The 14,553-nt window shown below is 29.3% G+C and overlaps 1 protein-coding gene across 4 annotated transcripts in view; it reads right to left on the bottom strand.

The window, feature by feature from the left end:
- LOC111418839 (sol narae) overlaps positions 1 to 14,553 on the bottom strand; it is a 53,172-nt gene that overhangs the window by 38,461 nt on the left and 158 nt on the right. For 3 of the 4 annotated variants that reach the window (XM_023051525.2, XM_023051527.2, XM_023051528.2), the window contains exons 1-2: positions 10,604 to 10,997; positions 4,210 to 4,291 (exon numbers count right to left, since the gene is read on the bottom strand). In XM_023051525.2, coding sequence (XP_022907293.2) covers positions 4,210 to 4,284 — 75 coding nt within the window. In that variant the 5' untranslated portion in view covers positions 4,285 to 4,291; positions 10,604 to 10,997. Of the gene's footprint in view, positions 1 to 4,209; positions 4,292 to 10,603; positions 10,998 to 14,553 lie in introns of those variants that run through there. The other variant, XM_023051526.2, reaches the window with a different exon arrangement.

Below are 14,553 nucleotides of genomic sequence, written 5' to 3' on the forward strand. Positions count from 1 at the left end.
ATCTCTACCCCATGATGATGGCCACATAAATTTGCACAGTACAACCCTAGTACAACTTTCTACACTTTGTCACCACCTCGATATGATGAATAATGTTAATAAATAAGGATTCTACCTTTAGCTATGAAAAGGTCCAAACTGCTATTTATAACATATATGGAGCTATGTGCTGTCTCAATTTTCGGCCACCGATGTTACGATAATTAGGTTACATTTAGCTGTTAACCGCAAGGAAAGAGAGAATATGGTGGTATCGTTTTATCTCTACCACATTCAATGTCGTCGAGCTAAATAAGTACATAGAATTATGTCATCGAATGCGACGACAAAACTCACTCAACAACTTGAAGAAGTACCTTCTTAGATTATATATCGTTTATGAATACTACTACAGCTTCCATGGATATCTCGTAATCAATCCATAATTAGCTTCCGATATCGTGTCAATGTCGGGTCAAAAAAAGAAACTGTGGCTTGAGCTAGTAATCCAGCAAAGTGTCCCGATTGAAGAAATGACATTGAAGGATGACAATTCTTACATCGACAACCTATGAAAAAGTCTTCAGTTTCTAATAACTATTTTTTTTCTACAGCTTTGAATGTATCTACTGTAGACAAATGACTACTGGCTAAAATTATCTGCGATGAGGAAAAAAATGAGCTGTAAATACGTTCTCACAGTGCAAAACATTAAGATCGAAGAACAGAAGAGATTACACCATCCATATTTCAACAAGGACTAGTACTATATATGAAGAAAATCTTCTAAGACTGTCTGGCGCTTCACTAGGATCGAAGTCTTTCACATCGATTGACTTTTTTTGAGTGAATTCGTTGAAAAGGCAATGAAAAGAAGAGTACCTGTGCAATTACTACACAGGGACTTTTCTCTACACAATAGACTATCAGATCCTAATAATGCTAACATTCAGGGCGAGTCTGCAAGAAATCCGCACTGGGTAATAAAACCACATTCTTTATAATTAACGAAGCTTTATTAGAATTTATCTAAATTCATCACCCCGAAACACACAACAATTTGTTTTAGTCATCAAGTAGAATAGTGATTCTACACTATTCTAGTGAGTCTATTTTGTACTCATCACCAAACTACAGATTTCTTCACCAAACTCTGGATAAATACTCCAGAGTTCCTCAAAGAGAACTGACGAATCACAGATGATATCCGAGATGCACCTCTAGGTGCAGTGTGGTACGTACAATTTTATTCGTAGATAATAAAATATTATAAGCAACTTCGTTTATGTTAAGTAATCCTCTCACGTTTTAGCAGATTTGTTTACATTATTTGACATTTGCAAATAAAGTTTCCAGTTTTCATTCAGAATCTTTTAACCACTTGTATCAACAAATCTAATAAAAAGAACCGAATTCTATAACTAACCTTGAAATTCGCAAATATTTGAAGAATTCAGGTTTAATTTTAATGATTTTTTTATTTTTGAAATAAAAAGGCCTTCATATTAATTAAAAAGTAGTTTAGGAAATTTTATTTTCATATTTAGTGTAAAGAAATGGACGAGAAAAATACAATGTCATCAACAATACCTTACTTTTTTTTTGGATATTAGTCATATTTGGACTTTACTCACTTTCAGAAATTTATTTCTCAAAATATATTACAACTTTGAATTAGTTTGCATTATTTAAGATAGAAGTGAATTGTCTTACGTAATCAAATAAGTTACCAGACCCATATTTCCTCAGTTAAATGATTCAAATAACGGATTATATAATCAAAATGTTGTTGCCCTTTTTCGTACACCGAGACAAAAACAACAACAAATGCATTGACATTTTCGGTAAAATATTGTTTTTAATTTTTACAGTTAGTGTGCTTTATGCAATAATCAATTTCCTTAAGTATTAAATTTCAGGGCGAAACGAAATATCGAAACGAATTTTCATTATACAATCGTAAAGAATGAACTTTCGACATTTTCGTTTCTCAAGTGAACCAAAAAAAGCTAACAAAAGTGGAAATAATACATAAATAAATTGTTGTAATTGTTAAATTATGTAACCTAAAATTATTATTTTTTTAAATATTTCTTTCTTTATAATTAAATTCCATTTTGATTCATACTGACAAGCTCAATGTCTCACGGAAGTAAATACACCATAAATACATAAGTAGAGATCGGGCACAAGGACTTTTAAAGAAACAAATTATGTAAAGATCAAGCCGACAAATTCACTTAATCATATTCCTTTAATAAACGAGAGAGAAAAGGAAAATCCATCTTCTTCGTTCATAAATCACAAGATAAAACGTAATTATGTGTATAATAAGACATAATAATGAAGTATAAATATAAAAAATATATATGGAGATTGTTGGCTTTAAACAATTCCAATAACGAATTTAATACGTTATGCTTTCTATTTACCAGTTAAGAAATAGTTTTGTTATATAATCTGCAACTAATCGTGAAAATTATTTAATTAAAATGTAAAAATAAAATTTTGATTAACCATTTATATTATTTGAATTAAAATGTACCAGATGTTTCAAAAGTTATTTATTTTTTAGTTGATTGTGTATTTAATCGACATTAAAGTGTTAGATTACAAGAAATTACAACACCATTTTTTTTATTTCATTGAGTTATATCGTGATAAAAACTTGATATAATCGTGTATCAAAACGTAATTACACAAGATTATAACTTGCTTGACATAACATTTTTCTAACATTACAGTTACTTTACGTTTGTGTCAATAAGCACGGTTTATTTTCAAAAGGAATGGGTTTGAATAAATGCTTTTTTAACAAAGTTGTTATATGTTGAATAATGTAGAAGCAAATTTTGATTACGTAAAACCGGTCGTTTTGTATAATCGGTGTCGTTTTATACCTTTTTAATCATTCAACCGACTATTAATTAAATTATTAATTCCGAATTTTTAATAATTTTTTATAGACTTTTAAAAGAACAAGAAGAAATAAAAGTAAAGATGACTCTATTAAAAGCTCGTCAATATTGTTATTGCTATTAAAAGTGAGGAAAATGCGACTAAAATAAAATAACTTTTAAATTAGTAAATAAAATAAATCAATTATAAATGTAAATAAACTTAATCTCGGTTAGTCTAGTAAAAACACTAAAATTCAGTACTTAATAGTTATTAATAGTAATATAATATTTATGTGCTAAGGTCATGAAATTGTATCATAGGGCTACATTTACTCAAAGCCGAGGTGCTACAATCAACACCGTCAAAGATAGCAATGAGATTATTGTACCTTTACAACTAAAAATTGACGTAAATTTTTTGTATGGCCTAAATCTATCATTGATAATACTACATATATGCTAAGACTATGACATTTTGTCTTTGGGGCGAAATACCTTGTAGCCGAGGCGCTACAATCGATATTATAAATGAAAGACTTAGGTTGGACTTTGATAAGCAACTATATTTAATCAGTGTTACTTGACATTTAACACGATATGCCCCCTAACATCGGAAACCACGCAAACACGATCGATTTTCCCGTTGTTAAGCAGACGTAGTTTCGAGTCTCATACTTTTTGACAAAGATGTTAATATCTTTGCGTATGAGATCTGGACCTACAATGATGACTGGCAACACTACGATTTGTTCAGGACGTCCCAATACGAAATACTGCTCATTGATCAATGCTACAAAAGTTGTGCAGCATAAGGAAGAGTAACTATTTGCTAGATAAACCTGAATGTTTCTAGTGCTAGGTCTAGTGTTAGTTCTAGTTTTGCCTTAGCATTATTATTAGAACTAACACTAGACCTAGAACTAGAAACATTCAATATAATATATTGAAACTGCTTATACAGTACAGAGTTCCACAACGATCAGTCCTTGGGCCTATTTCATTTTTATTCATTAATGACCTATTGACACAAAACAATATCAACAATAAAATTGTTGTGTTTTCTGACTTTAGTAATGAATGATATAAAATGAGGAATACAAATGTTTTGCCGAAATCGTCTTAACATTAAGACTACAAACTTTAAATGATACTAAATAAATAGGCTAATTAAATAATTCGGAATCCACTTTGATACTAAATTGTCATGGAAAGAATATGTTTTTATTTCGTTAGAAGATTAGATAGATTACCTAACAGTAATTGATGCCTTTACGAATGAAAGTTTTTTTATAAAACCTTTTATAATTATTAATTATCTAAATTTACTTACATCATAAGCACACGCAGTTAAGATCCACGTCACGATCAGCACCAAAACATGTCCAAATAGCGACGACGTTGCCATTTTGGTCCTAAAATAAAAATAAATATAAATTAATAAAAGAAAAGTTAAAACATCAGCTGGTGGGCATAACTTCGAGAAGTGAAAGTAAAGCTCTCATCATCGTTATGGTTTTTATTACACAAAAGATCTTAAAAAGACTTCATTTAAATGTGATCTTTATTCATTAGTAATCAATAATTTTAACTCAACAATAATACGGGTAAAAAACGTTCTAAATAGTATTGTTTAAAGTTAACAACTTTCACAAACTCGTACTCTGGCTACATAACTTTTACCCATAATGCACACTAAACATATATACAGAAAATAGACATAGCTTAGTTGTAGATTGGAAACTGGTTTTTGCAGAAAGTCGGCTTCTCGGCACTCAACAGCAGAAAATCGTATGGTTACAAAAGATTTTTCTTCTTCTCTTTTTTAACAGTTATCAATTAGGGGTCCAGTTGATAGAAAGGTCACTCTATTAAAGAAATTAGACAAAGACATGAAGAGAGGTTCGTTTCGTTTCGTTTTAGTGAAAGTTTAAATAAAAAAAAGAAACACTTTCTTTAGGTTACCTTTTTCTTATACTACACCGAATTTTTTACCGATTTTCAAAACACCCAGAATAATTTTTGTTAGTTATTTGATAATATTATGAAAAATTTTTATGTTGAACCTGATTTTTCGTTAATTTTTTCTGACCTCGAATAAAAGATTGCGAGATCACGGATATTTTTATACAGAAAGATTTTTTTTTGAAATTTAATAGCCGAACAACGGTTTTCTACATCGATTCGTTATGTTAAACAAATACTAGGTGGAAAAAAATAAAAATAAACAACGTGTGTGGGTTTTTGAGTAAGAAGAAAAAAATTTGTTATTGTTATTAGTGATTTAAAAAAATTCTTTGGTTTTAAGTTTTAAATGAAAAGAATGAAATGTTTTTTTTAAGTCAAAGTTGACAAAAACCTTGAAAAAACTTGTAAATTCTAAAAAACATTAATTATAAGATTTTAATTTATTTTTATAGAGATCGTTGAACCAAGATGATGTCATTAGTATTTTCATTAAATGTTTAATTTATTTTTATTAAGAATAAAATAAACAGTTAAAATTAATCATCGTGTTTATATTGTTGAATCAAATTAAATAACAAAAATTTTATAACAATTATTTCAATTCAACCATAATCACTTTCTAAAAAGTTAAAGCAACATCATTTCCTTCACTGTCTATTTCTCATTTGACTCATTTCCTTTTTCCTTTCCCTCCAATTTAAAGACGCTTCCTCACTCATTAATCACTCGAAACTATTAATGCTTTCGAAGAATTCTTAAGATAAGATTACATAACAAAGGAAGAAAATAACTGATAAAGTATCCCAAAATTAACAACAATAACAATTAACATTTTACTTTAATGTTGAAAATAATATATATGTTGAATTTATCAAAATAAAATAAAACTTAATTGAAACATAAAATAAACGATGTATTCTAAGTTCTCTTTTAAGTGAAACCGATTGAGTAAACGTTCTCAAAATCACCAAGAATAGTAAAACGGTGCATTTCATCGCCTTTCGTAAACTTTATAAAACGTTTCCTGGTTGTTAGCAAAACTCAATCGACTGTTAAAAGTTGTCAGTCCTCCTGAGAATAAAATAACACCTTTTTCTAAACGTCATTGTTAGATAAGATTTTTTTTTAAAGTCTCTTTTATAATTTAATTTATGGATGAAACAAAAAATAATACAAAAATATTCTTGACATTTCCGTTTTTTTGAAATGATGCAAAAGAAAAAGCTTATTTTAAGATATGCAAATTAAATGGCCAATTTATTAAGAGAATCAATGGTTAATATTTGCGATAACGTTTTTTTTTTGAATAAAACGCGACGTTGAGATTGAAAAATACGATTAAGGAAAAACGTGAAGAGGTGAAATCTTTCTTTAAGTTTCAGGAAGAAATACTAAAAAGATCCATTCAAGTTCTCTGGTAAAGGTGAACAAAAAATCGAACTCTCTCCCAGTTTCTTTTTATTATTTTTAGGAAGAAGAGGTTTTTGTTGACCTTTGCCTGATTTGTCTTATAAATGTATGCGCATTTTTTAATTCGAATTTAAATCCGAATTTAACGACTGCTCCTTTTTTTCGGTTTTGTTACTTTTATTTTATTATTTTTTTCTTTAAAGTTTTTTAGATTATTCAAAAAGGAATAAAGGTGAAGGATTTTTTTTCTAGACAGGAAATTATTTACAATAGAAAAACTGTAAACTCTTTAAGTTTACAGTTCATTTTTTATCGACGTGTAAAAGTTATAAATTGAATTTTGAAGTTGAGAGTACAAGTAAAACGTGCGGTCCTTCGGAATTTATGTAACCAATTGAAAAGGTTACAACGAAGAAGCGTGTTACGATGAGAATTGAACGTAATCATCATAAAACTGCACCTAACTTAAACACTTTTTTTATAATATTCCATTGAATTTATATTTTACATTAAAATTAATATCAAAATAACTTACAACCATAAGAAATAGACACAAATGGAAACAATGATTTACATAAGAAAAAGAACAGAAAAAGAAAGTTTTATAACTATCATCATAAATTCTTATATTACTCAATAATAAAATTTTTCTTTTCCAAGAATTAAAAAAATTGACGTAATAACTAACATCATTAATGCTTTCCTTAAAATCTTCCCCATCATCTATCCCACAAAAACTCCCTGATTTCACTCAATACTATCAAACTTTCTTATTTTTCTATATCAAAAAAAATTGTGATCACAAGAAGCTGCAGATTAATCGTTTAACACAATATTTTTCTATCTTATGGAAATAATTGGTAAATTAATTGGTACATTTTAAAATTCTCCACAACTCTTGTAAATTATGGCTAACAAGGTGTGAACTATTTTTATGGCATTTTTCTGCTCCATATGGGTCACAAGTTTACCAACTAAAACGAAAAAAAATTCTACACAATTGACCATTGTTACATTTTCTGAGTTGTCTTGACGCTATTCACATTCATAGGACGTAATTATCACTAAATGAAACCAGGAAACATTAAAAATAAGAAAAATACTAAAAGAAGTAATTGGAGCGGTCTACACACAAGTTACAGAGGGCTTAAGTTACAATAGATTTTATAGGTCGCGGTGACGAGAGGAGCCACCCCCTGATTAATAGGCTTGGAAATGTTTAATTGTTTAGTACTATATTTACTCTCAACTTTACAAAGAATCGCATATGAACAATTTATATACGACATGATAAACAAAACTCTAGGAGTACTACCAGCAAGATTATTAGAGAACATTCTTATCACATCCAATTTGTACAAGACCTATTACATTTGGACCGTGATAAAAGGTAATGTTTATGTGAAATATTTTTCAATCATAGAGTTAAAACATATTTAACAAGGCATGGTGTAACAAATTTCCATCAACGAGTTTATTAACATCAAAATCCTCTTGCAATAAGAACCAGACATTTCTAAACAGGTTAAAATCAATGCTTGAAATATAACTATTGATTTAGTTAGTTTCTTTCGAATGCCGGAAAGTCGTAAAAGTAACAATTCTTTAATTTTTTGCAATAAAATCTGCGAGGATCGTAAACATGATTTTTATGCACACCATTAGTTTGACCCGCAACGTAAAACTCACTAAACTGATAAGAAATCACACATCCCTTTAAAGATGAGATAAAGAAAAGCGTTGTTTCATGAACCAGAGTTACTAATTTAAAAATACATCGTTAATTTATGTAAATGTACATAGTTAATTGAAATAATTATTCTTACAAAAGAAAAGAGAAGGCATTTTTTTTCAAAAAGTGAACAAAAGGTATTATCTTTAGTTCTTTAAAGTTAAATAATTGTTGTTATACAATTTCTGGTAATACACCTTTCTATTTTATTGAATAACAATTTTTGTTTTAACGCTTCGCTGAATAAATATAAAATAAAATAATATTAATTAAAAGTAGAAATGTGAATTAATGAAGTATAAAAATGTAAAAATCACCAAATCTTACCGTAATTTAATACATCCTACGTTTCAAATTGGATAAAAATAAAGCAAATAAAAGAAAAAATCATAAAAATTTAATCCAACACAGTTGGAGGTAAACTCTTGAATAAAACAATAGGAATTGAATGATTTGTAAAGAAAGGTGTGGTTTTAAAAGATATTTTATCATTCCTTCAATTAAGAATACAAACTTCTTGAAGGTAACACAACTTCTTCTCAATCCAGTTAGAAACAAATATTAATAAACAATTAAAATTATACTAATAAATGTATTTCAAAAAAAGTTTATGGCTCTCGATTTACGATTATTACCGAAACTACTGAAATCTATGTAGAATTACCCATACAATCCGAAAGAGTAAAACAATAATTGGTGTTTCAATAGAACACAAAAATCTAAAAACAGCGTCGAAAATTAAAAAAGTGTTTTGAAAATAAGAAAAAAGAAATCAGATGTATTTACCGACCAAGGTGAAGATAGATATGTTCCATTCATTCTTTAGCTCGACAGCAGTTCGATCTCACCGCGAAAATTTTCACCACAATACTCATAGTAGAAGAAGAAGATCACGACCCGTATCTGATACTAAATACTACTGGAAAACGTGTTCGGTCGATAGAAAGTGAGTATGACCACCAGCGAACGATTCTCATTGTGAAAAGATTAAAAGAACATAGAAATACAAATTTAAAAATAAAAATTAGTTATAGAGGGACTAAAATTATTATTTTAATGAATTCTATTTTTTGGCGATTTTAAATAAAAATATTTGAAATCAATTCTTAAGTATTCTTGCAGATTTTCATACTAGGTGGATTACAAAGATACTTGGTCTGTGAAATATCATTACTGTCACAGAGAAGGAAACAGAGATAACAGAGAAACAGGGCAAAGATAATGGAGAAAAAATGATATTAAGAGACTTGATAAGCGATATATGCTTAAGTTTGGTGCAACACTCGCAGAGCATAGAAACTGGATGTGTATAAGCTCCAGATTAAGAATAGGAAACCCAACGGTACAAGAGCAAATGGAAATCATACTTACGTAATTAAAAAAGCAAAGATTATTACAAATCATACTCTGGGTCCAGCCAATTCGACCAAAAAGCCAACAAAGGAGTCAACAAACAATATATAACTTAGATACAATAGAAAATATAAGAGTGCTGAACGCACAAAATACATAAGAACGCAACTAGAGACTTCCTAAAACGTAAATTAAAAATGGCATAAATTGGGAATAAAGTCAAAGGCAAAATTAAGTAGAAAAGATGTGGGCAGATTCCAGAAAACAAATATAGATGAAGATAAAGTCGTGAAAAAGCAGTAAACAAGCAAACCGTGCCTAATGGGAAGAGTTCCATTACAAGGAACAAAGTTTCAGAGTTATACCATGCATAATGCAAAGTTTGACACGATTTAGTCCATTGCTTTTAGAAGTCAGACTATAAATTTGGTACTTATTTTACTTACAGAGTTCAATTTGAACTCAATAGCTTCATGTCCAGCAACATCACATTTATAACTGAAAAAATCTATGTCGCATTCTCTATCTACCATTTCTTGGTATGCAATGTAGTCTGTAGGAATCATATGATCTTTTTTATTTCAAAACTAGGAAATAATGTGGGATTAAAGGTGAACTTTATCGTGGCATAATAACCCAGTTCTTTGTATCTCAATTGCAAGATATTACTCATGATGTATTTTCCCACTTGCCATACCGCTCATGAAACATCATCAAAGATTATAAACAAACCAAATGCCTATAGAGCTTTTATGCCAATTTATAAATATCGATTTTTTAACAATTCCCTGTTATTAAACTATTAAGATTCTGCTGAAGCTATTGATTTTCAAAGACTAAGAATAAACTTTGAATAGTATTCAGAAAGTTTAACACCTTTAAAAACATTTTGATTCTGATTTGTATCAATTAACACAAAATTAGACAATTTTAAGCAAATATTAACAAATCCTATTAGTTGTTTCATTTTAATTCAATTTTGTTTTTTTTTTAACAATTTTTAACATTTCTAGAAACATTTTGGCACGTTATAATATTAAACAAAAATTTCTTTGTGCTCTTTACATTTTATGAAACAACAGTTCTTTTATTTCCTTTAAGTTGTGTTGTATTCGGTTGCGCTGTGCTGAACCCGACCCGTTACGTTCTCGTTTTCCCTTTCACTCGAAATTCACTTTCAAAAATTATGTATTATACAATAACCGATTTTAAAACAACCAATAAATAAGATTCTTAATTTAAAGATAAGAAAATTGACTATTACCTTAAAAATAATAAAAATCCTTTTGTTGATCCCTTTAAGAAGCACTTCTTAAAAAAAATGTATTCTTTTTCCTTCGCGATTATTATTAAGGCAAAACGAAAAAAAAACTAAAAGGTCAACATAAGAACACAACCACCAACTAAATATTTTAATTTACAAAAATCTAAATAATTAATTTTTTTCTTTTATCGATCGCGATTAAAAATATGAAAAAGTTCTCCGCGTCGCTCCTTCCTCATCTTTTTTTCTACAAAAACCGATTAAAACAATCAGGAAAAATTGGAATTTTAACTTTTAAGAAACACAAAAGTTTTTTTTGTAGTTATTAATATTAGTAATAATGCGCGCGCACTTCTCTCTTCAATCTCTTCTACTACTAATACTACTTCTGTATGATGTCGGAATAAAAGAAGAGAAGAAAAAAATTGTCCGCGCGCGCAAAGAACTAAAGAGAGGGAAAGTGTTAAGTGAAAGGAAATCGAGTAAGGTGGTGGTGTTTGGTAAAGGACATGCCACGGAGTTGCCGGACGTCGTCGAACTGAACGTCGTTTTCGGACGGCGTCGCTCTTTATAACATGCTGCGTGTATCCAGAGAGGTAAGGTTCGAAGGTGACGCGTTCTTTTTGCACACACACATAGGATTTCGTGTTGACGAAGTCTTATTTTTTTCTTCCGTTGTATTTATTTAGTTTTTTATCCGTTTTATATATATTTTTTTTGAAAAGTTTTTGTTCAGGCGAATGACGTCAAAAGGGGATAAAGATAAAAATCATTCAAAAAATTTATTAAGATATTTTTCCATCTTATTTTTTTAATATAAGGTGAACAAGAGATATATCACAACTATAACTCCATCAGTTAGCTATTAATTAACATTTTAGATATTCTAAAAAATAATAAAATAATGTATTGAAAGATTTATTTCGAAATCAATTGCGAAGCCTTCAAAAAATTTTCTGACCAATCGCAAAAATGTTGCAGATTTTTTTTAGGTGATTTATTAACTATTCATTGCGATATTCACGTATACACAATCATGTGATGATTTCAGAAATGACTGATATAATGATTAAAAATATAACGAACAGAATGTTACATTAATTATTGATTATGATTTTAAATCAAAATATGTCAAAAAATGATAAAAATAAATTTTGTTGGAACCCAACATATGGATCAGTAGTGTGAGATGCGGGGTTGTTCCAGGAGCAAGAATTTCTCTTTTAGTCGTGAACCTAGCAGTTCAGATTTATCTTTAGATAAACCTAAATCCCTGACCAAATCATTTAGTGCAGCCTGATCATACAGAACCGGCAGAAAATTAGAATCTTCATAATCAAGTGAATCGATGTCTTCAGCCGGTATCATCATCAGTTTTGGGGGAATATCGTCAGATTCAAAAGGAGAGGGTTTCGTGACACTCATTATATTCGGATACTTAATATTATGAGAATTTTTAGAATTAAGTCATCGTGACTGAAAAAAGATTCACGCCCAAACATTATAAGTGATAGATAAGGAATTGTTGTAATTGTGCTCTTGGCATTATTTCAGCATCTTAAGTTCTCAACTCATGATTTACAAGCTATATGTACAGCCCAAGATTTATCTTAATTGCAAATTGGTATCTTGAAGTAATTTTGATAAAACATTTTGACATCGTTATTAATATAAATTTTTTGCTTGGCAAATTTAAAACGATCGTAAATGTGACCGAAACTGTCAGGATCTTACAAACACTTTCAGGAGTTCATAGTGAAGAAAAGATACCATAAGAACGGCCGATAAAAACTTGCGAAAAAAATTTGTTGCAAATATAGACGTGAAAACGACTAATGAAAAACTGCTCAGGATTTAACAGTATACAAGGGTCATAACTTATGAAGGAAAAATAGTACAGTCCCATTCAATAGCGCATTTGAAAGGGTAAAGATTGCACTGAATGATGTAATACATACAATAGAGCAAAAAAATATTGTGCGTCTCACACATAAGTTTTCAACATTCAAAAGTAGCCAAAAAGTCATTTTCTGTGTTATCAATCAGGGGATATTTGTCTAGAAACTCTAGTTCAACAAAACCCCAACAGGGTTTGATTTTAATAAAAACATTCACTATTGAAATTAATCAATAACTGCGGGTACAAAAGCTGTACAGTTAACATGTTTACATATTATATTGTAGAAGTATTAATAATAATAACATATCATCTAAAGCGTTTTAGTAAAGGGCTGTCAAGAAATAAGAAAAAATAAATCCAAACTTATTTTAGAGTTTTATAGATTTCATTTAAAAAAAACTAAGTGTTAATTGTAAACAAAGCGCTGGAAAGTGTGAAGTTTTACATTTCTTTTTCGTTCTAGCCGTCGAGAAATTGACGACAATTAGCGAATCGGTTAACGCTAAGGTAAAATCTTGTAATTAAGACGGAAATTACGTAATCGGAGAGTATTATGCAAAACGTTTTCTTTGCAAATCATCTAATATCCGACTCGCGATATTTTTTTTTATCTCTTTAAGTACTCAATTGGACAAAGATTCGCTTCGTCAATTTTTACAGAAATAATCGAGCGAAAACATTACTGCAAACCGTAAATGATTACTTTATTTACGCCGAAAAATCATTTTGTAAACCCTACTTTAAAAGGGTATGTTAAAAATTGTTTTTTTTTTTTTGAGTTTTGTAATAAAGTTTTAAGTGTTTTTCTGTTTAGATTGATTAATAATAATGTTATCGATCAATATGATCAACTTTAAAGGTTTCAATTTGCAACTCCATTTGGTTAATTATAAGTTTCGTTATAAGTTAAGGTAGAGTTGATATTAAACAATAAAGAAACCGCGGATTTGCGAAACATCACATCGTTGTTTCTTCGCCTATATTGAGATTGTAATCCGTCTGGAATAATATTGACCCGAATCGCACGGCTTCGGACAGAAAACTGAATCGATCATGCTGATTGATTCTTATGTAACCGATTCACAGACGGACAATTCCTTCAAAAAACCCCTAGTGGCAATTAAAATTCGCGTGGGAAATACTAAACTTTATTGTTGTCAATTTTTAATATATAGTTCATTATTAACTTTCGAAATTTCATTACGCCTTTCATAAATTAGATTTGATTTAATTGATCTAAAGTCAGGAAGTTTAAGTTTATCAGTTCATAATTAAGATTTGTAGCATAGTAAAAGTCAAACCTAAATCAGTCTGATTAACCGATAAACTGGTTTTCTAATACTTTTTAATGCGACAGGCAATTGACGAGATTTTTTTTATTGCTACCGTTTCGTCTCGTTTAAGGAAAGATCAAGGAAATCGGATACCGTTGTTGTTTATTCGATCGAAAGTCGTAAATATTTCTATGTCCGTTTAAATAATGTAACTTTAAAATTGACTTTCTAAATGACGCGTATGACGATTTTTGAAGATAATATAGATTTCTTAAGAATCGTTGTTAATTCTTAAGAAATCTTTATGTTGTGGTTTTTCAAGTTTTAAGGTGTGAAATACGAGTAAATGTTTTGATTCTCTTTGTCATCATATTAAAAAAAATACGATTAAAGCGATTAGATGGTTATAAAATTTAAATTAATCTCTCAGATCTTTTGTTACATTTTTTGTCGCTTTTATATTATAATAAAACCATTAACGCAATTTCTTTTCGCCGATAATAAATTGTACGTTTCAATTTTTTTTTAACCGTTTCATATATTTCCCGGGCTATTTACAACTTATAAGTACATATTTATATGAGGTAAAAAGTAAACATTTACATGAGGAAATCGGTACGAAGGTTTTTCAAATAATTGTTACGCTATTAACACAGGCATACATGCCAATAATCGTTTAACATGATTCTTAGAATAAACAGGTTTCAGGAAAAACTGAAATATGTAAATCAGACAAAATCGCATAATAAAACGATTTTTAATTTTTTGTAATTACG

The sequence above is a fragment of the Onthophagus taurus genome, chromosome 7 (genome assembly GCF_036711975.1).
Source record: "Onthophagus taurus isolate NC chromosome 7, IU_Otau_3.0, whole genome shotgun sequence".
Classification (NCBI taxonomy): domain Eukaryota; kingdom Metazoa; phylum Arthropoda; class Insecta; order Coleoptera; family Scarabaeidae; genus Onthophagus; species Onthophagus taurus.